We start from the raw sequence: 21,659 nt of genomic DNA on the forward strand, positions 1-21,659 counted from the left end.
CTGACAATCCGGCACAGAGGCCTCCAATGGCTGTCCTCTCGTCTCTCTCTTCCTCCGGTAGGTCTTGAAGGATTCTGTGAGGTACAAGAGCGAACTGAACGACATGAGCCGCATGTGGGTGAGTGCAAATGGCAGGCCCGTTGAGTGCCTATACAGAGGGGTGAGAGGGTTCTGGCCCTCGACTGCAAAGGATTTTGCCGGAGACGAGCCTCGCCATCTTCCTTCCTCCCCAGGGTCATCTGAGCGAGGGTTATGGACAGCTGTGCAGCATCTACCTCAAACTGCTGAGAACCAAGATGGAATTCCACACAAAAGTAGGTGGCTGTTCTTTCTCTTCCAAAAGCCGGTGATGCTGACTGCCCAGGGTTTTGTTTTGTTTTTGTTTTATTGGGGGGGGGGCTCCTTGCTGCATTCCCTGACCTCTGAAAGTCAGATCCGAGGAGTCTAGGAAAGATCGCAAAGTTGTCGTGTTTTCAATCCACAAGTGGTGATTGGGTAACTCCTGCTATTACAACTCATCTCCAGGTGCCAGAGATCAGCTTGCCTGGAGAAAATGGCTGCATTGGGGGGGGGGGGTGGACACCCAAACCCCACCCCCTTGACCTCCGCCCCCCAAATCTCCAGGTATTTTCCAACCTGGAGCTGGCAGCCCTAGAAAACGGGGAGGCCTCCAGTTAAAGGAGAGGTGGAAATAGCCTTACCGTGGATTTAATATTGAGCGGAAACTGGATTTTGCAGCTCACTGACTCTCAGGAATTTGGGGTCTTGGTTTTTCTCATGAGCATAAGAGAGAGAAGAACAGCCTGGACAGGATTCTGGAAACTTGTGGATCTGGCAACGTTTTGGAAAGTTGGTCTGCACCACGCTCCTTCACACTTTAAGGAGCAGTTATCTGGCTCTTCTTTTTCTCTTTTGAACAACTATTGAGATTACACCACTGATATCAGAGTCCAAAAGCTGGGCACACAGGAAAGAAGGGCAGCCTGCATCTCCTCTGCAATGTTTCCAGAGACACTCCTGTCCTTTCAGTGGAATCTTCTTAGAAGACAGTCATAGATTTTCTGCATCTCACCTGGCTCATCTGTTTATAGGGTCTGACCCATAATGAAAAGTTGCCCATTTGGAATTGCTCACGTTCACCTCTGAGCCTGTCTGAGCTGCAGGCTGCTCTTGTCTACTACTAAGTTGCTTGATCAGAGTGGGAGAGAGGGACTTTTGGCATTACATCTTCATACCTCTATTTCACTGAGCCAAGGGATCAGAGAGCGGCTGCAGCTCAGTGGCAGGGTATCTGCAGAAGGTCCCAGGTTCAACCCCCTGGTATCTCCAGTTAAAAGACCTGGCAGCAGTAGGTGATGTGAAAGACCTCTGCCTTTGACCTTGGAATGTCACTGCCAGTCTGAGAAGGCAATACTGACTTTGATGAACCAGAGTCCTGATTCAATATAAAGCAGTTTTATGTGTTCGTGGGGGGTGCCATCGTATCTGGCCGTTGTGTTTCCAGGTGCCTGCTTGTTGCTTATCCTTTCTGTCTCCTCCTTTAGTGCAGTGGTTCTCAACCTCCCTAATGCTGCGACCCCCGGCAGCACAGTGGCCTTGGCAACCCCTGGGAAAAGGGTCAATCGATCCCCCTTGCTTTTCAAGGACTTTTCTTCTCCATGTCCTTCTCCTCACCCTGTTTGCACTTCCTCCTTTTAAAACTCTTTCCTCTGTTGTCTTTTTTGAACGTGAGTTCCTTCCCCTTTCTCTGCCCTTCTTTTTCTCCTCTGCGCTTCACCTCAGTGTGTTTCCCCTCTCCAGCTGCCTCCATTCTCATGCTGAGCTCCTTACTGGGTCAAGGGGGTCGGGGGGCGATGACGACGACAACACGGCGGTATAGGTTTCCCCTGCCTGTCCATCATCTTCGCTGACCCAACGCACCATCTGCAACGCAAGCCCCCCTCTCAGACTTTGTGCTGCAGCCCAAGTTGTGGTTGGCTTCAGGCCTGTGGGTTTGTCTCAGCTGCATCCTATTTGGGAACGTTTGAGATGGAAACGACAAGTATTTATAGAATGGAATCTGGGCGGCTGGTGGCGTGTTCTGGACCAGGAAGCTCAGCTTAGGGCCCCGAGGCGAGCGCTTCGCAGGCCTCTGCTCAGAAGGCCAAAAGTATGTGCCTAATAAACAAACCGGCTGCAGCTTCTGCAAGCGAACGAGAACCAGCATGAGGCTCCTGTGGATGAAGGATGCCTGTGAAGAATGGGAGGGGGGGCGGCGGAATACTTCTGTCGACTAATTTTAGGGGAACGGCGGCTTCCGAAACTCCGGCCAAGCGTCTCCGCACCACTGCCAAGTTTCAGGATTAACTTAGCGAGTCTTCTGGGATCCTGTTTTCTTAAAGACCACTTTTCCAGGGATGACTCTGTAACCTCCGTTCTTGTTCTATCTTTTCTGGGTCAGAGGCTGATTAGGCGAGTCCCTGCAAGTAACAAATAAATGCCTCGTCCTTCTTCCCTCATTCTTTCTTTCCCAGGTTTTAAGCTAGGCTGTAGAGTGTCCATCCAAATTCAAGGGGGGGGGGGAATGATCTCTTAGGATATGTGTCCATCTGCCCAATGAGGTGATGAAGCGTTCCTAAGCCTCAGCTGGCCAGAGCTACCCCTGGCTGCGGTCCAGAGGCCTGCTTGTTATCCTTATTGGGCAACTGTACTCCTGTGGGTCTTGATAGGTAAGAGCTACACAGTTGTGCTTTACAGCAGCGGTAGTCAACCTGTGGTCCTCCAGATGTCCATGGACTACAATTCCCATGAGCCTCTGCCAGTGTTTGCTGGCAAGGGCTCATGGGACGTAGTCCATGGACATCTGGAGGACCACAGGTTGACTACCCCTGCTTTACAGGGAACATGCCTCCCAGATTTGTGTCTAGTTAGGCCACCATTGTACTTTCTAATAATTATGGTCCACGTCTTCTCTTCCCCACCCCTGGCAGAATCCCAGGTTCCCCGGAAACCTCCAGATGTCAGACAGGCAACTTGATGAGACGGGCGAGAATGACGTTAATAATTTGTAAGTGTTGCTCGGAAGGTGGCGGCCTACAAGGAGGGAGGGCTCGTGGGTCTGGCGCGACTGCTTGTTTTCCCACTGGAATTCTGGCAGCATCTGTGTTACTTATTTATTTGAAAGCGTTTTAGGGGAGGAGGAAGTCTGGGCTTGCTTTCCACCATGTATAGCTCTCAAGGGTTTTTTTCCCCTCATTGAAATGGCAAAGTAGCAACATGCCCTTACAGGGCTGTTCAGCAGATCTTTCAGTGCCTTCTCCCCTCGTCTTGAGGTTTTCCTGTCCTTCAATTGGTTGTTCCTCTTTCGTGGGTGAAAAAAATCCCTCTCCATCCCCCAGATACAGTTTTGCCAGATTTCTCTTGGCAACCAGAACTTGCCGGTCCCTGTGGGGGTGGACTTCTTCCTCCACTCCCGCCTGCTGGATGGGATGTCTGTCTACTGCCTCCCCCTCCCTTGGATGCTCTCGATGTTTGTGGCTAACACCTGGAGGGTGATATACCTGGCCTGACATAAGATGGGAGCAGAGGTCAGGCGGATGAAGGGCATGGGTGGCCCACCTTTCAAGGAGATGAAAAAGAATGAAAAGAAGGAGGGCTGGTAGATGCGTTGCCCGTTCTTCTTCCTCTTCCTCTTCCTCTTCTTCTTCTTCTTCTTCTTCTTGTTATTATTATTATTATTATTATTATTATTATTATTATTATTATTATTAAATTCTTGTTAGTGCCATGTTCGGTCCCTAATAAAGCACAAGGGGTTGCTTGCCGGCTTGCTGGGGACACTGCTCAATTGGGGTTGTGGTCCACTTTAATGGCGTCCATGCCATCTGACTCTGCTCTTTCTCTTATAGTTTCCAGCTCACTGTGGAGATGTTCGATTACCTGGAGTGCGAACTGAACCTATTCCAGACAGGTAAAGCTCCGTGGCCAGGGACGGTGGGTGCTTCTGTAAGACGTTAGTTGAGGAGGTGTGCCTTATTGTCTCGGCCATTCCTACACTCTTGATGGGAATGCCCCACCTCTGGAAACAGTTCATTTCCAGGGGAGCTAGAAGAGCTTCCGAGGAAACTGGTTGAGTGCGCGGGTCATTAGCACAGCTCCGTGTTCCAGCGCCATCCCTTCCTGGTGCTCCCAGACCGCCTCTCCACTGAGTCCCATTAAATTCAGCCCCACTCCACCCACAAGGTTTGGCTTCTCCCCACCCCATACTGTCCTCCTGGAACTTTCCTGGCCGTGCTTCCCAAGGAATCAGCCCCGAGTGCCGTGTTTTTGGGGTTCCTTCACAGTGTTCAATTCCTTGGACATGTCTCGCTCCGTGTCAGTCACCGCTGCTGGGCAGTGCCGGTTGGCCCCTCTGATCCAGGTGATCCTAGACTGCAGCCACCTCTACGACTACACCGTCAAGCTTCTCTTCAAGCTCCATTCCTGTAAGTAACAAGGCCGAAGGTGTCCTTTTGTGGCCTGGAGTCGATCGTAGCTGGTGGTGAGCTCTGGACTTCAGGTTTCCCAACCCTTGTTTCTACCCTGCCCTCTCCTGCTATCTCCAGGGCTCCTGATAGTTTTGCTTTTCCTTGAGCAAAGAGTGTTTCTAAAACATTCCTGCTTCTGTGAACGTTCCTCTTCTCAGACACCTAGGCCCTCAGCAGCACCCAGGCTGCTGTGTTTGAGCCGTGAACTTCCTGGATAGATCCTGGTAGACATACCCCCAAAAGAGCCCCCGGGCTAGTTTTTAGAGATTATCAGGTACATTTCTTTTCTCCCCCGCCCCTCTGCCACAGTTCCCAATGCGCTAATGTTATTTGAGCTTCTAAATCAGATTTTTACTTTATTTCGGTTTTTGGTTTGTGTGAAAGCAATAGGAACTGTCGATAAAAGACAAACACACCTTCGGGATTATGGACTGGTGAAGGTGCAGGCAGCTCCTTTTTATTTTTTAAGATAATGAGTTTTTTAAAAAATCCCAACTTAGCCAGGGAAGCGGAAATGGGGGAGGGTGTGTGAATCTGTTCTCCCACTCCTTCTCCTGGTCGCCAAGGCAGTCTTAACCTTTTGCAAAGCCGTTTTTGCTTTCAAGATTCAAGTTTATTGGATGATATATGGTTATGCAACTGGAAAGTTGCCGAACAACTGAGTCACAGCACGGATTAAGAAAACAGAAGGAAGTAGCAGAAATGTGCCTATTAAACAAGATTCAATATCTCTTCTGTTATAAAATCACTTGGTTTGTTTGTCCTCCCCCACAATCAGCCTTTCTCAACTTTTTTAACATTTAGAAAACCCTGAAACATTCTTCAGGCTTCGAGAAACCCCAGAAGTGGCGCCATCCTGCAGAATATGGTTGGGAAGCAGAGCTGGGACCCCCTCTCCTTCCCGCCCCCTGCAGGCCTATCAATAGCCATTGGGGGGGTCAACATGACCATATGTAGTCACATCACCCAATAATATATTTTAACTGACTATGGAAGTAACTAGAGGCAGGAACAACATCATTGGAGATGGGAAGCAGAAATCTTGGCATGTTCTATTGCTTGAATGTACACAACCCCCCCCCCCCCCCCGCCTCAGCATACTGTGGACTGCAACAGCTTGGAGGACTTCTGCTCAACCTGTTTCCCGTCATCTCTTTTCCAGGTCTCCCCGCTGACACACTCCAAGGCCACAGGGACCGTTTCCTGGAGCAGTTCAAGAAGTAAGTGTGTGCTGCTGGGCTCGTGTTCCTTTTGCAGGATGCGTCCCATGAAATTTGCATGTTTCTATAACTGCGCTTAGGACTGGCTGATCGGTTCATCTCGCCTAAGCTGTCTGCACCTTCCTGCATCCCCATTAAAAGCCTTATTGTATCGGGACAGTCAATTTGAGGTCTTAGTGGATGCAGAGAAACTCCCCTGGCCTGATTATTTACAAGGGACAGACACGAGGGGAGTCCTCTGCATTCTTTGACATGGCAGAAAGCTGAAACTTGGCCACATGGTGCAAAACCTTCCAATCCCGATGTCTCTGTGTCCCTGTGTTAAAGCAAACCCCATGCACCTTGACGAAACTCTCACCGCTATGATGAATTGAATTAATGTCCCAAGTAGTGGCCTGAATAATTGTTAAGAGCGCCAGCTTCTAATCTGGCGAGCCAGGTTTGATTCCCCACTCTTCCACATGCAGCCAGCTGGGTGACCTTGGACTAGTCACAGTCCTGATAAAGCTGTTCTCACAGAGCAGTAATGTCAGCTCTCTCAGCCTCACCTACCTCACAGGGTATCTGCTGTGGGGGGGGAAGGGAAGGTGATTTGAGACCCCTTCAAGTAGTGAAAATCAAGATATAAACATCCACTCTTCTTCTTCAACTACGATGTCGTTGTTAAGAGTGTCAGACTGGAGTCCCGGGTTCAGATCCCCACCTGACGTGAAGGTTGCTGGGTGACTTTGGGCCCATCACTCTCTGATGCAGCCAGCTGGGTGACCTTGGGCTAGTTGCAGTCCTGATAGTGCTGTTCTCACAGAGCAGTCCTATCAGAGCTCTTTCACCCCTACCTCACAGAGTGCCTGTTGTGGGGAAGGGAAGGCGATTGTAAGCCGCTTTGAGACTCCTTTGGGCAGTGAAAAGCAGGGTATAAAATCCAACTCTTCTTCTTCTTTTCATCGTAACGACTTTTGTGAACCTCCTTCTTTGTTACTCAGACTTGAGTTAGAGTGGGTGAAGGAGTACACATCCAACAGGCTAACATTCCTGGGTCTTGGGGTTCCTCTGACCTCATCAGTGACTCCTGGGTTGCTGGTACTGAAATTTTCTTGGCCGATCTAAGCGCAGGGAACAGAAATGCAACCAGTGGCCTGATTCTGGGCCGTCGGTTCAATCTGTTTCAGTGTTCAGGCCAGCAGTCCTTAACTGGAGTAGCCCAGGGTGCCCTCGGACTTGACTCTTTGCTCTTGAATTTTGCAGGCTGAAGGATCTGTTCTATCGCTCCAGCAACCTGCAGTATTTCAAGCGACTGATTCAGATCCCTCAGCTGCCCGAGGTGAGACCGTGTGGCCTGAGACAGACGTCTTCCACTTCCAGTTCCCCCCACAGCTCTTGAGCCGAAGGCCGCTTAGAGGTAGCGGCCCAAGCAAATGCGCACCTGTCCAAGGTGCCCTTGCCATGCCCCATGCCAAGACGGCAGCATTGCAGGAACAGGCTTACACTAACGGGATGTGCCTCCTTGCCGCAGTTCTGACTTTGCCAACTGCACCCCTCTTTCTGTTCTACCAGAACCCCCCTAATTTCCTGCGGGCTTCGGCACTCTCCGAGCACATCAGCCCCGTGGTCGTCATCCCGGTGGAAACTTCGTCCCCCGACAGCGAGCCAATCATGGAGCTTGTCGACATGGAAACGTCCTCGCAGCAGGTGAGAGGGAGAGCCGGGAAGCCACGGTTTTGGCACGAGCGGAGAAATCTGGAAGGCTCGTGTGTACCTTTGTCTCCTGTGCGGTTTCCCAGAATGCTCTTGTCCACCACAAAGGGCCACTTCCGCCTTTGAAAGCAAAGCTGCAGAAGACGTCAACCTGGCTGGTGTTCGAGAAATAGGGAAACGTACTCTTTGTGGCTGGTCCAGAAAGAATGTTTTGGTTTCTTGGTGTGCAGCTTACAGGCAGAGTAAGATCTCCGGTTTCCACCTGAGCTTCATGCTTTAAGGGGAGTGAACTCTCTTGCTCCTCCTGGCCAATCGCTTAGTCAAAAGTTGGGATGAGCAAAGGGTCTCCTTAAAACTCTTTGGGGTTATGCCTACATAACAAGAGTTCTGTACGGCAGGGGTAGTCAACCTGTGGTCCTCCAGATGTTCATGACTACAATTCCCATGAGCCCCTGCCAGTGTTTGCTGTCAGTGGCTCATGGGCATTGTAGTCCATGAACATTTGGAGGACCACAGGTTGACTACCCCTGCCCTACGGGATGTCTTAGGGCCATGAGAAGAAACTGTTTGCAGACATCTTGCCTGTTCAAAGCAGTGGGTGGAGCACTTTGGGCTTTAAGGTATCCCGGACCCAGAATCGCATTGCCTGCTTGCTACAGAAGGCCTCCCCATCTCGGATGGAGCTGGAAATGGTGAGGTTTCTCTGGAGGCTGACTTTCCCAGGCTTCATACACAGGCTTCAGCAAGCCTTCCCCTCCATTCAAACTGGGTTGGCCTCGTTGCATAAGGAAGGAAGTGTCCAGGGTGCATAATTTGATTGCACCTGTCTGCCCCTGCCCTGCCAGAACATATGGAAATACTCACCTGGCCTTGTCCTTGAGGGAGCTTTCAACCACCCTAGCCCAGAAGGATGCAACCCATTTGGGGCCCAAGGTGGAAAGAAGGTTGTAAGGCAAGGCCTTTGGGGTAGATGCCCGTTCCCTGTGACGCCCCACCACTGAACTGGGATAGCACCATGATTACAAGCGGGTGATGACTGCTGAACATTGCTAGGAGCCGACAATGTCTATCTTGTTTTCCAGAGTCTGCCTGAGAATAAGTTTGATGACATCTTTGGCAGTTCATTCAGCAATGACCCTTTCAACTTCAACAGCCAGAATGGGATGAACAGAGATGACAAGTGAGTCCTGATCCTCTGCTTCTGGATGCAGTAGACCTCGGACTGCCAATTGCGACAAGGCAGCCAAAAGGGGGAACTTTTGTGCTGGTCTGTTCCAACAGGGCTCTTCTTACGGTCAATGTGTGGGTTGGGTGAAGGGCAGGTGGGGCCCACCTGCCTGCACCCTGGATCGAACCTGCTTGTGTGGCCGTGAATGAAGATCCTTTTCCTGTGTCAGTTGTGTTCTGCCAAAGGCAATAATTCCACTGGGTGACGCAGTTGTCTCTCATTGCTTCCAGGGACCAGCTGATTGAGCAGCTGCACAGAGAGATCAGCAACCTCAAGGAGGAACTGAAAAACTTCAAGGCAGAGGTGAATATAAACACTTATCCCCCCCCCCCGCCACCCTCCGCCCTTCACTGACTCCCTAGTGGGATGCTGGAACCTGCTTGGGATGCAAGGAAGTCTGCAAGGGTTGGCGTGGGAGGCCAGAGTATACCTCTGGCAGGGAAGGGTCAGGTTTCGACAGGACCAGGTTCCCAGGACACAAGTTATATTAATATGCAGATAAAGGCTATAAAGCCTTTGCGCGTCCCATAGTGCAGCATCAGTATGCCTGAGCAAAGGAGTAAGAGATTGGGTTTGCAACTATAACAAAGATTAGAGGCATCCCTTTATAGCCCCGCTCCCCTAACTCTCTCTGGCCCACAGAGCCACCGTCTGGTGGTGCAGCTGAAGGGGCGGATCAGCGAGCTGGAGGCGGAGCTGGCGGAGCAGCAGCACCTGAAGCAGCAGGCGTTGGACGAGAGCGACTTCCTGCGGACCGAACTGGACGAGCTGAAGAAGCGACACGAAGACACCGAGAAGGCCCAGCGCAGCCTGACGGAGATTGAGAGTAAGGGCAGCAATGGGCAGTCCCCGGCCTCTTCTGGCAGGGTACCCGGGAGGAGGGGTGGTGGTGTAGACATGTGGGCATCTGATTGGCTCGTTGACTTCGCAAGGGAGGCTGTCCCATGGTGGACAGCCACTTGGCCTCACGTTGCTGCACGTCAGTCATATTATGATACTGTTAGCCCTAATGAATATATGAGTCTTTCTCAGCTCTTTTACCATTGAGAAACCCCTGAAACATTCTTCAGGCTTCGAGAAAACGCAGAAGTGGCGCAGAATACGGTTAGGAAGCCGAGCTGAGGACACGCCCACCCAAAGCCCCTCCCCTCCCCACCCTTCCAGGTCCATCATTGGCCATTTGGGGAGGGTCAACATGACCATATATGGTCATATCACCTGATAAATTTTGAATAAATTTTTAAAATATACGAATGATTAATTCACTCCCACTCATTCGGGAAGCCCTTCCAGAGCCATCAAGAAAACTCAGGGTTTCACGAAATCATGATTGAGAAAACCTGGAATATACAGTAGCCAAACTCAAATCATGCACACCGTGGCTCCCCCAAACTTCCTTGCAGCTATTTGTATAGGACAGATGGGTTTAAAATATATCAGTCCGTTTGTCCTTTCTCAAACCTGGGCACAATTCGAAAAGCGAGTCTAGAGATCCCATTTCAGAGATGCTTTCATGAACCAGGAGAGAGTTGTGGGAACAGGCCCCGTGATGCCCTTTTGTGGCTGCCAGCAGACAGCATGTTAGCAGTCCTTTGTGGAGTGTCCTCCTTCTGTAGGGCAGGGGTAGTCAACCTGCGGTCCTCCAGATGTCCATGGACTACAATTCCCATGAGCCCCTGCCAGCATTCGCTGGCAGGGGCTCATGAGAATTGTAGTCCATGGACATCTGGAGGACCGCAGGTTGACTACCCCTACTTTAGGGGATGGCCAAGACCGCAGCGGGATGCAGGGAAGAGGCCGGTGCATCAGTTGCTCGGGAACATTGGCTCAGGCTGCTACGGAGAGAGGAGGACCGAATTTTTACCCTGTCTCCCTTGCACTTTCGGGTTCTGTGTCAAAAGAAGAGCCATCTTTGCCAGCTCATCTTCCGGATGGGACCCTGGTTTGACAGCTCTGTTTCTGTTGCAGGGAAAGCACAAGCGACCGAGCAGCGTTACATGAAGCTAAAGGAAAAGTACAGTGAGCTCGTGCAGAACCACGCAGACCTCCTGCGCAAGGTAGCACCGCCGTCCTTCGCGTTTCGTCCTGGGAGGCAGAGCGGCAGCCCCAGTGACCCGGCCCCTACTTCTTTCCCTTTCTGCTTTTGCTGCTTAGAATGCCGAAGTCACCAAGCAGGTCACGGTGGCCAGGCAGGTCCAAGGCGACGTGGAACGAGAGAAGAAAGAGCTGGAGGACTCCTTTCAGCAGCTGAGCAAGCAGGCCCAGCGGAAGGTGAGGTGGCGGGCGGCAGGAGGCGTCCTCAATAGGGTTGCCAACCACCAGGTGGGTCCTGGAGATCCCCCCAGCATTACCACTGATGTCCAGCTCACACAGACCTGGAGGAAATGGCTCCTTTGGAAGCTGGACTCCATAGCATTCTCCCTGAGTTTGCTCTGCTCTCCAGGCTCTACCCCTCAAATCTCCACAAATCCCGTCCCTCTGAGTTGACAGCCTTCCTTGTGGGTGCCCCCATGCAAGGAGAAGTAGCGAGGGATTAGGGCTGTTGCTAGCAAGAGGGTGTAAAGACTCTCGGGCGCTCTGCTTGCAGACCCAGGAGCAGGCCGAAGTCTTGGAGACTTTGAAGAGGGAGCTCCTGGCCAGCAAGCAAGAAATCCAGAGCCTCCGAGGCACTGTTGAGAGCAGCACTCAGGTGAGTCCCTCTCGCCCTGCACTTCTCCCTCTGAAACATTTCTCAGGGTCTTTCTTCATCCTCCCCCCGCAGTGACCTCCCCCCAGTGTACTTTCCGGCATCTGCTGTCTTCCGCCCCCGGCTGGCTTTGAGATGTGTTCTCAATCATGATGTAACAGGGCAGTTGGGATGGGTTCAGAGGCTGGTCTTGCTAGCAGCAGCACAGGCAGGGGGGGTGGAGAAGCCAGGGGAGACGGATCAGGCCCACAGGGCTTCTGGGAGGCGGTCCTTGTGCAGCTGTGGCACTCTCCCTTTGGCTTGTCGGTTAGTCTGAAGCAGAGCAAAGCACCCAGCTGGCCGGCCTGCGGCAAGAGAGGGACACCCTGGCCGAGACCGTGGCCCAGCATGACCAGCAGAGGGCAACCTTGCAGGCCGAAATGGAGCAGCTCAAGGCAGCCCTGGAGAGGGAGAAGGAGAACAGCAGCAAGACCCTGGAAGAGCTGCAGTGTCGCTTGGGGGAAAAGGTATGCCTGGCCGGAGAGAGATGTTGCAAATGCCTTTCATTGATCCGCCTCCTTTCTTGCTGAGGCTCCAAGGGGATTACATAGTCCGACTCAATGCAATCAATAGGGCGGAACATCTGATTGTCTAGAGCTGTGGAAAAGTCCTGAGGGCTTGTGTTCCGTGTCCAGACAGGCTGTGCGGGCATCTACACCGTATCAGGCAGACCAAGACCCATCCTGATCTCCTGATCTTGTATTTGGGATGGTGTTTCGGACCTGTCCCCCGGTTCTGCAAATCAGATGGAATCTGTTTGACCCCCCAAACCAACAAGGTTTCCCAGAATTTCGGGTCTTAGTTCCTCTTAGTTCCTCCTTGGCAGGCCCTTGCTTTGCATGCTGGGATCTTGCACCGCAAAACAGGGAGAAGGCAGGCATGGAAAGGAGCCTCGTTGTGTACCAGCTGTCTTATCTTTGCCCGCCTGCAGGAGCGCAATGCACAGGACCTCCAGCAGCAGCTGCTGGACAAGCAGTTTGCTCTCCTGCAGTGCGCCTTGGGAGAGGCTGAGCAGATGGTCCAGGACGCCTTGAACCGACTGGATGACCCCGTTCACATCAGCTGCACAAGTTCTGCAGGTCAGTGTGGGAGGAGACATCTTCCTCCTCGCAGATGTCCATGTGCAGCACATGTGTGTTCTCCAGCCCTCGTGCGCCCAAAGGGAAACACGTAACTTTAGGATGCTTAGGGCTGATCCTGCATTGAGCAGGGGGTTGGACTAGATGGCCTGTATGGCCCCTTCCAACTCTATGATTCTATGATTCTATGGCCTGTATGGCCCCTTCCAACTCTATGATTCTATGAACTCTTCCATTTTTCTAGAACAGCCCATATGCACTTGGGCAGCTTCCCTATGAAGCCTGGGCTTCAGTGGACACAGGGATCAGGCCCACTTTGGGTCTTACTGACCCTCCTCCCTTTCGCTCTCTCTGCTCCTGGAAGATACTGCAAGTAACAGTGTCTGGGGCCTGCCAAATAGCAGAAAGAGTCCCGATGACATTGTGTTATGCATATCATTTTGAATGGGATGGTTCTTTTTTGCAATCGAGGGAAGTGTGTTTAATCCATCTTGGGCCTTTTGCTGCAGATTACCTTCTGTCTCGGACGGCGGCTGCCCTGAAGTCCACCGAGCAGCTTGAGGAGGCACGCGGCCAGTACCTTGCCGACCGGTCAGGTGAGAGCAACCAGAACCTCACTCAGTAGTCCAGGGTCAAGGTGAGTCCTGGTGGCCAGGGTAGCAGGCCGGAAGAATCTCAGCACATTCACAAGTCGCCAGGCCCCAGAGTCGGAGGCGTATGCTTTCCAGTGAGTTGCAGCAGGACTGACACACAGCCGCAGTGTTATCCTGAATGTCAGAGTTCTCCGTGGCTTCAAACTGATTCCACCTTCGCCCAGGCAGCTGAAGTGGGCAGCTTCGTTGGCCCGCTGGGGCAAGGACTCGATCAGCGCCCCATGTGCTGAGCGCTCTCTTCCATTTGCCCCCCAGATGTCAGCAGCCTGTTGTCAAGCGTGGCTCTTTTTGCCCACCTGACCGGAGACACCATCCTGCAAGCGAGTGCCACTTCGCACATGGCCCCCATGGAGCCAGCTGACCGTGAGTCTATGGCATCGTTTGTTAACCTTTTGACCGTGGTGGAAGTCCCTGAAATAATTTCTCAGGCTTCGAGGAGTCCTGGAAGTGATGTCAGTTGGCCACGCCCCCTGCCACACCTCAGGATGTGACATCACTACTCACACCCTTAACCCTTCTTTTGCTCCCTTCCCCCACTTTTACTACTACTATGGCAGCTCTGCCTTTTGTAGACCGGAAAGAATAGGAGCTGAGAAGCCAGCCCAGAACTCCCCATTCCATGCTCCTTCAGCGGTCCATGGGCCCTGGTGGAGAATCCCTGGTGTATTGCATTGGCGAGGGAGGGGGCAGGCAAGGAGAGGGCCTGGGACTTCCAGGGCTGCAGGGCTGAACGGTGCTTTCACTGGCGTTCTTCTAGTGTTGTTGGAGGCCTGCCGACAGTGTGGGAGTGAGGCCCTGCTCTATCTTGGGGCCCTGAAGGATGCAGCTTCGCTGGAGAGCGCTGATTGCGCAGCCTTGAGGAGCTGCCTTGGCCGGATCGCCACAATCGGGGAGGTGAGCTGCATCGCTTGAGGAAAGGTGAAAGGTCAGAGGGAGGCGAGGGGGTGGGGAGTCCCTAGTGAAGTCCAGGAGTAGCCAGGTGACTCTAACCCTGAAGTCTAAACCGGAGAGGCAGGGGGCTCTCTGCGTCTCTCTTCCTTTCATTTGAAGCTGGGATTGAGGGTGGAGATCCAAGAAGCACCTCTAAATGACCTGTCCCGTCTGCTGCAGGAGCTGCGCCCCAAAGGCCTCGATGTCCGGCAGGATGAACTGGGGGACCTGGTGGACAAGGAGATGGCGGCCACAGCGGCGGCCATCGAGACAGCTGCTGCCAGAATTGAGGTGAGAGAGGGGAAGGCATGGGCCCGCCTACCTCCCCTGATTGACACCCTTCAGAAAGACACGGCTGGGGCAGAGAACTTTGGCTCCAGCAGAGCTCCAGGGAGTGCGTGTGATGGTGGGGGTGGGGGTCTGTGGATTGGCAGTGGGTGTCTTTCATTTCCTGATGTGCCTGGGTGTGTCCCCTATAGTTCTGACACCTCCCCACTTTTGTCAAAACAGGAGATGCTGAGCAAATCACGGGCCGGGGACACCGGAGTGAAGCTTGAGGTCAACGAGAGGTTGGTAGGGAGGGTTGCTTTATCTATGCGAGCAGCTATGATTGGGGGAGGCAGAGGTGGTCAGCAAGCAGCAAGCAGGGTGGAAGGGGGTCCCCGTGCCCCATTTTTTGCCACACACATTCTATTCATGTCTAAAAAACGGGGTAACTTCCTTGTGCTGCCCAGCCCTTCCTGCTCTTGTCCCTCACGTTGATTGCCAAAATCCCCCGGCCTTATGGGAGGGCGGTATATAGAAATTTAATAAATAGATAAATAAATACCTTACCTCGCAGGCTTGTTGTGAGGATAAAATGGAGGAGACTGACACCAGCCGCTTTGGCTCCCCAGTGGAGCAAACAGCGAGGTATAAATGAAGGACTGAAATGAACAGCAATAAAAACTCTCGCTCTACCATGTTCTCCTTCCCCAGTTAACATGCTGTGGGGAAAGCCCTTCTCTTGCCCTCATCCTCTCCTTGACTGTGGCGCTTCTTCCGCCTGCTCTTTTGTCCTTCGGCTTGGGCTGAACTATGCCATGCCTTTGCCTCTTGTAGGATTCTAGGCTCCTGCACAGGCTTAATGCAGGCGATCCAGGATCTGGTGCTGGCTTCCAAGGACCTCCAGCGAGAGATTGTGGAGAGCGGAAGGGTGAGTTTTACCGCCTCTGCTCATTTTCATTCTTATTTTTAAAGCCGACGATCTCTGCTTCTAGCCGAGTCGAGAGGGAGAGGCAACTTGAACTTGCAAGTTGCTCACCAGCCTTCATTCTGATAGACAAGCCAAACCACTGGAATGGATGCTGCTACTGTTTGAATAACATGTGGCCACACCAAACAAGTAGTGGGCGGGTGGGGTGGTGAGAGGCTTGAAGGGGAGAGCCTGGCTTTGTTCCCTGTGCTCCTCCACCTACCTTCCAGGGTCACAGACTGAGAATTTGCTTGGTGGGTTGATGGTGAACGTAGAGCAGGGGTTGCCAAACTGTGGCTCTCCAGATGTTCATGGACTACAATTCCCATGAGTCCCTGCCAGCACACGCATGGGATTTTAGTCCATAGAGAGCCACAGTTTGCTCACCCCTGGTGTAGAGGGAGCCTGCAGGGTTTCTCCCAAGCAGGAAGCTGTTTCTCATGGTCTGTGGCTGGAATGTGTAGTTCTAGGGGGAAGTTCTTTTGTAATCTTCTGCGGTTTGCCAAGCTCTGGCCAGTCGTTTCGAGTCACCGCTGCGAACAACAGAAGAAATGAGCATGGGAATTATTTCCAATACTCAGATTTCCTTCTTGTCCAGGGAGCAGCGTCCCCCAAGGAGTTCTATGCCCGGAATTCCCGCTGGACAGAGGGGTTGATCTCCGCCTCCAAGGCCGTCGGATGGGGAGCGACTGTCATGGTGTAAGTGTCAGAGGAGGCCAACCTCTGGCTATCCCCTCTAAGTTTGCACATGGTCTACTGTAAACTAGATCAGCAGCTGGGCAGTGTCATGTGGTACTGGGAGGGGCCCAACCAGCCTGTGTCCGTTTCTAACAGGGATGCTGCTGATCTGGTGGTTCAAGGCAAAGGGAAGTTTGAGGAGCTGATGGTCTGCTCCCATGAAATTGCAGCCAGCACGGCTCAACTCGTTGCTGCTTCAAAGGTAAGTTCTTCCCCCTGATGGGCCAGGATGCTCATCTGAAGGCCAAGTGGACCAATGGAGCCCAAGTTCATGTGGGTAATGGCCAGTGATATGACTTAATAGGCGAAGGACCAGGAACATGCCTACAAGGTGAGGACTAAGATAGGGGTTTAGTTCTCTTGTAGAAGAGAGGTCCAGGACCACCTTAAAAACCAAGATTTCCCAGTTATAAGTTTTTGAGAATCAAGGCTTCCTTTGTCAAATTCTTTAACTCTTGAAAACTTATGCCATGGAAATTGTTTTTGTCTTTGAGGTGCTACTGGGCTTGGATCATGGTCTTCTCTAACCTGTGCCTGAACTTGAATTTTTGCTCTTTTATCATCAGTGCTACCCAGCTGGATCTAATTCTCCCATAGTTTCCAGAGGTTGTTTTGTTAGTTACTCTGTAGGCCTTCTTGAAGCAAGCTGGTGTTTTCCCCTCCACTAAAGAATGGCTCATGGTTGATTCCAGCTTGGGTTAGCTGCATTCTTGACAGCTGCTCTGTACCACAAAAGCCTGACAGATTTCTCCAGGAATGCACCTTAAATTCTCTGTAGGCTGCAGAAGGATTCTTCTGACACAGAGTTCCTAATAGTCTTACAGGACAAAAATAGCAAAACTTTTGGGGTGAAAAAAAGTGTTTTATGGGCTTTGTTGCTGGTTGGAATTGTATCTCTGAGAGCAAGCTGATCCTAACCCCCAGTGTGTGATTCACCAAGCTTGCTCTCTGGTGTTTCACTTGGCTGCAGAGGACCTTTCTGCCAGCAGGCAAATCTCTGTTTCTGAATTTTTATGGTCCTCCAAAGGCACGTTTTGGAGGCTGTTTGTTGCTAGTTCTGTTCTTTCACAGTGTGCCACAGGCAGGTAGCTGATGGATTTTTCCTTCCAGCATCTGACTCTGCCCAATTTGTTCCGGCAGGTGAAAGCGGATAAAGACAGCGCAAACCTCAGCAAACTTCAAGTCGCTTCTCGGGCTGTCAACCAAGCAACAGCGGGAGTGGTGGCCTCCACCAAGTCGGGGAAGTCGCAGATTGAGGAGAAAGGTAGGTAGTTTCCATGTCGGCTTTAGAGCTGGGTTGTGGCTTCTTCTAGCTGCCTCCACCCTCTATTTGGACATCCCCCTACCCCAGCGTGGCAATCCCCTGGCTAGGATCCCATGGATGCATCCATGCTTGCCGCTTAGTTTCCACCAGATCAGGGTGGGGCTGGAAGCAAGCGGCTTCTCAGGTAGCCACGAGTCCCTTTAATTAAAATGATTGAAATTGTGTGATTCTGCAGCAGACAGCATGGACTTCTCTGCCATGACTCTAACGCAAATCAAGCGGCAAGAAATGGACTCCCAGGTACATGGTGGCAAGGACGGGGCAGGGCGGGGCAGGGCCGGAACGGCAGCATGCTGATGGGAAAGTTCTTTTCCTCTCTTGCCAGGTGCGGGTGTTAGAGCTGGAGAGCCAGCTGCAGAAGGAACGGCAGCGCCTGGGCGACTTGCGCAAGAAACACTATGAACTGGCCGGGGTGGCTGAAGGCTGGGATGAGAATGGTAAGTTGAAAAGTGATGTGGGGGGGGGGGAGCTCTCTGGTCTCTTGAGTCTTGCCTGACTTTGGACCAGAGATCTGCATCAATTCCCTCTGTTTCTGGGGGGGGGGGGGTTGCAAGGACAGGCAAGATGAGGAGCAGTGTTTACCAAAGGCATTGCTATCGGCTCCTGTTACAAATACAACATTTTAATGTATTTATTTGGATGTTTGTACAACCCCTGGCCCGGGGTGGTTAGCAAAACAACAGGTACAACGTACGAGTTAAGATAACAATAGAAGAAAAACGCATTTAGTTAAAAAGTAATAAAACATCATTAAAAGACCTCTCTAAACTTCTGTTACTATTCCTATGTCTGAAGCACTTGAATATGAATATAGCCGTTTGCCCCGGGGGAGCTTGTTGCAGGAGGGGGCTGGCTTGGAGGATGTTGCTCTTTTGAAGGTGGTTTGCCGCCCAGAATAAAGGAAAAATCCCATGCAGGGAGGCTTTTCCCACCTTTGGGATGGGGCACACTTCAGAATGTTATGCCAGGGCCCAGCGAGCCAATGGAAAGGTTAGCAACATGTGGGTGAAAGCAAGCTAGGATTCCTTTCCAACTCAGGCTGTCGGTTCGGCCCTGCAGTCTTAAAGTTTCCGCAAGTCAGAGCCCCACAGCCGTGCATTTCAAAACTACTTCTCCCTCTAAGCACGTTGCTTTGGCTTTCATAATTCAATGTGCCACAGAAAGAGTCTTTTCAGAACAGCCCCTGCGAACTGCAGCCTTCGGATAAACCAGAGCTGAAACGCTAACTGCTTTCCTTCCCAGGCGCAGACTTGGCTCCTTGAGGCAGCTGGAAGAAGAGGCCCCTCCCGTTGATGAGACGAACTAGTTTGGAACGTACCGCAATGCCTGTGCCCACCAAGACATTCCTCTCTCTCTCTCTCTCTCTCTCACGCTGGTCAGGCTAGGGTGTCCTGCCGACTGAGGCGGCGGCCGTGCAGGCTGGAGAGGAGGAACGGTAGCTCTCTCCTAGGCAGCATCGATAGCATTGTCCCTCCATAGCCACAAGACACCAGCTCTGCACTCCATATGTATTACAGCTTTGCAGCATTGTTGCAGAGTTGCATTCTCTCCTCCTCCCCCCCCCTTCCAATTTCTTCCTTATTTGCACAGCCTCTGAGCTGCCGGTTGGCCTTGGCTCTTGACCATGCCAGGGACTGTGGTAGTCTCACTGTTCACGCTGCTGCTCCTTTCGCCTGTCTCTTCTCGGGATCAGAGCTGAAACGTTGGCAAGAGATTCTCATACTGTTTGTTTTGAGATGGGGGAAGCGGAGGGGTGTGGCGCCCGCCCTTTTCCAGCAAGCAAGAGGCCCAGCACAGGAATGCAAGGGTCGGAAGGAGCTTTAGGGGCAGCCATAACTGCACAAAGGGACCGGTCTGTGAGGCACTCAGTCCCTGGTGCAGAAGGCTTATGCGGGCTAAGCCATCCCAAGAGTTCCAGCCAATCTGACCTCCGAAAAGCCCTTCCAAAAGCTGTTTGGCGACTGGCAGGGCACACGCCTCGTCTCCGGGATCTTTCTCACTAGCCCAGTGCCTGCTCCGATCTTGCTTCAGCAAAATGGATCCTTTCTTGCTGCCCTGAAGGAGTTCACAGCATGTTGTGCCAGCCGTGAACTGCCGAGAATCCAGGTGCTGGAAAAGGTTCTGGTGCTGGGGGAGGAGGAGGGGGGGATGCTGATGGGGCCCAAACTGCTTCGTGTTTCAGATTGTCAGGGGCTCCAACTGCTGGTCGCACATGATACCGGTTGCCTTTCTGCAATGTGGACTTCATTGTCAAAGGAAGAGTTACTAGACCCAGAAAAGCCCAAATGCAGCCTCTCCCTGGGCCGTTGCAACCCGTCAGAGCCAGGGAGAAGCGGACAGAGAATCTAGGATGGAGCCTGGATTCTAACGTAGATCTGGCTTCTCTTTCTCACTGCTACTAGCAATTAGATGCAGTTGAGCTGAGCTGCCTCCGGCACCTCACAATCACTGTGACCCTCTTAAGGGAAGATGATGGCGCATGGCTGGAGGGAGAGGCAGAGGAAGAATGCCCTTCTGCCCAGAAGAGGGGTGTCTATGCAGGGAAGGGGACATGCCATGCCCTTGTTCATTCTGGCTCCTGAAGGAACGCACGGAGGAATTCAGTGTCGGTGCCCTAAGCACATGAAACCATATTTTTCAACCCAGGTCTTGCTATGCAGAGAGGCCTTGGGAAAGGGCTAGGCCACCTGTGTCTGGCTGAACAGGCCAGTAAAATGCACACATACCCTGAACAAAGATTGGCTAGGTGGTCGATTCCTCAGAGTCGCATCAACAGCTGTCAGAACTGCAATGTTTTCCTCCCAGGGTTCCCTTGCTGGGATAGTACCATTAGTAGCCAGAGAACATCTGGGGAGGGGATTGTCCCTTTTGCCTTGATGTAACTGATTCCCCCACCACCCAGCCAAAAAAACAAATTGGTTCAAACCTTCTAAGGTCAGACTCCTGGGTGGCTTCCTACTTCCACATCCCAGATAGGGTAGCATCCGCCTGAAGCTGCATAATGTCTTGCAGCCTTGGATAGTGTCCACCACAGATCTGGTTTCTACAGGCCCAGGGGTCTATTTCAGCCAGCAGGGGGGCTGGTGGGAAGAATTCAAGTCAGAAAACTCAGCAGAAGTGAACTGGGCAATGTGCCCTTGACCCCCTTCCTCATGGCAAGCTACACCTCGGAGCGAGCTGCCTGATCAGAGGTTTGTATGTAGCAGGCGTTGCTAATTGATCCAGCTTTAGAATTCTGCACTCCCCCACATGCAGCCAGCTGGGTTACCTTGGGCTTGCCACGGCACTGATAAAGCTGTTCTGACCAAGCAGATATATCAGGGCTCTCTCAGCCTCATCTCCCTCTCAGGGTGTCTGTTGTGGGGAGTGGAAAGGGATGGCAACTGTAAGCCGCTTTGAGCCTCCTTCAGGTAGAGTAAAGCAGCATGTAAGAACCAACTCTTCTTCTTGCTGATGGAGCCTTGGCCCTTGACCGTGTCAAGTCCGTGCCAGGCTTCTTTGCATCCCCCTCCCCGCAGGTATTACTCAACAAGAAGCCTGCCTGTTGCACACTGCCATTCTGGGGGCAGGGGAGTGTTTTGCTTTCCTGGTCCTTGAGAATCTCGAGTACCTGCCTATCCACTCCGGCCTCCACTGCTCAGATCGCCTAACAAACTGGTGCCTGTTATACCCCAGGCCTTCCTGCCGCTCGACTGGCAGACCAAGAACCAAATAGCACCCCTCCCACCGCCAGCTCGAATGAGGTTACTTGGCTGCCCATCCTCTCCGAAGCAATAGGAATGACCCTGTTGCCATAGCACAGGCAGTGGAGCTGATATGGTGTCGACCCCTCCCTCCAGTTCAAACTCTCCCAGGGACACCCCAACTCCCCCCCCCCATGCCCCTATACTACCTCAGGTTTTCAGGCTGATTTGCCACACATGTTGGGGGCAAAAAGGAAGAGGATGAGGACCAGCTGGAGAAGTTTGCCGTGACGCTAGCAGAAAAGGGCCATTTTGGCTGGGGACAGAACGATTCTTCCTCAAACGCTCGCTCTTTCTCTTCCTTTTACTTTTACTTAAATCCGGGGGTGGCGGTGAACAAACTTCCATCCGAGCAGTTCCCTGTAAGCGACTAAGTCCGCCCACCATGTGCTTTGGGCCCCCACCAATCGGTCCAGGCAGCCAGCTCTTTTTTTTCTTCTTCTTCCAACAAAACTTTTAATTATTGTATTAAATACAAGGAATTTTTTTGTATAATATGTTGAATGTGTGTTTTCAATTTTTAAATAAATATTTCAACCCACTCGTTCGTTCTCAGGCTTGGAAGGGAATGGGTAATTGCAGAGT

At 52.1% G+C, this 21,659-nt stretch overlaps 1 protein-coding gene across 2 annotated transcripts in view; it reads left to right on the forward strand.

Moving 5' to 3' along the window:
• The window catches only part of HIP1 (huntingtin interacting protein 1), a 46,852-nt gene extending 25,237 nt beyond the window's left edge, over positions 1 to 21,615 (forward strand). For both annotated transcript variants that reach the window (XM_077311794.1, XM_077311795.1), the window contains exons 4-31: positions 62 to 118; positions 234 to 314; positions 2,970 to 3,046; positions 3,888 to 3,949; positions 4,323 to 4,463; positions 5,668 to 5,725; positions 6,971 to 7,046; positions 7,280 to 7,414; positions 8,503 to 8,600; positions 8,879 to 8,951; positions 9,291 to 9,474; positions 10,617 to 10,705; positions 10,803 to 10,919; positions 11,236 to 11,337; positions 11,646 to 11,840; positions 12,305 to 12,452; positions 12,962 to 13,048; positions 13,361 to 13,468; positions 13,863 to 13,999; positions 14,216 to 14,326; positions 14,546 to 14,604; positions 15,137 to 15,230; positions 15,868 to 15,968; positions 16,104 to 16,209; positions 17,148 to 17,271; positions 17,507 to 17,571; positions 17,657 to 17,768; positions 18,574 to 21,615. In XM_077311794.1, the coding sequence (XP_077167909.1) occupies positions 62 to 118; positions 234 to 314; positions 2,970 to 3,046; positions 3,888 to 3,949; positions 4,323 to 4,463; positions 5,668 to 5,725; positions 6,971 to 7,046; positions 7,280 to 7,414; positions 8,503 to 8,600; positions 8,879 to 8,951; positions 9,291 to 9,474; positions 10,617 to 10,705; positions 10,803 to 10,919; positions 11,236 to 11,337; positions 11,646 to 11,840; positions 12,305 to 12,452; positions 12,962 to 13,048; positions 13,361 to 13,468; positions 13,863 to 13,999; positions 14,216 to 14,326; positions 14,546 to 14,604; positions 15,137 to 15,230; positions 15,868 to 15,968; positions 16,104 to 16,209; positions 17,148 to 17,271; positions 17,507 to 17,571; positions 17,657 to 17,768; positions 18,574 to 18,593 (2,817 nt within the window). In that variant the 3' untranslated portion in view covers positions 18,594 to 21,615. The remainder of the gene's footprint in view (positions 1 to 61; positions 119 to 233; positions 315 to 2,969; positions 3,047 to 3,887; positions 3,950 to 4,322; positions 4,464 to 5,667; positions 5,726 to 6,970; positions 7,047 to 7,279; positions 7,415 to 8,502; positions 8,601 to 8,878; positions 8,952 to 9,290; positions 9,475 to 10,616; positions 10,706 to 10,802; positions 10,920 to 11,235; positions 11,338 to 11,645; positions 11,841 to 12,304; positions 12,453 to 12,961; positions 13,049 to 13,360; positions 13,469 to 13,862; positions 14,000 to 14,215; positions 14,327 to 14,545; positions 14,605 to 15,136; positions 15,231 to 15,867; positions 15,969 to 16,103; positions 16,210 to 17,147; positions 17,272 to 17,506; positions 17,572 to 17,656; positions 17,769 to 18,573) is intronic.
• The last annotated feature ends 44 nt before the right edge of the window (positions 21,616 to 21,659 follow it).

Source organism: Paroedura picta, chromosome 15 (genome assembly GCF_049243985.1).
Source record: "Paroedura picta isolate Pp20150507F chromosome 15, Ppicta_v3.0, whole genome shotgun sequence".
Classification (NCBI taxonomy): domain Eukaryota; kingdom Metazoa; phylum Chordata; class Lepidosauria; order Squamata; family Gekkonidae; genus Paroedura; species Paroedura picta.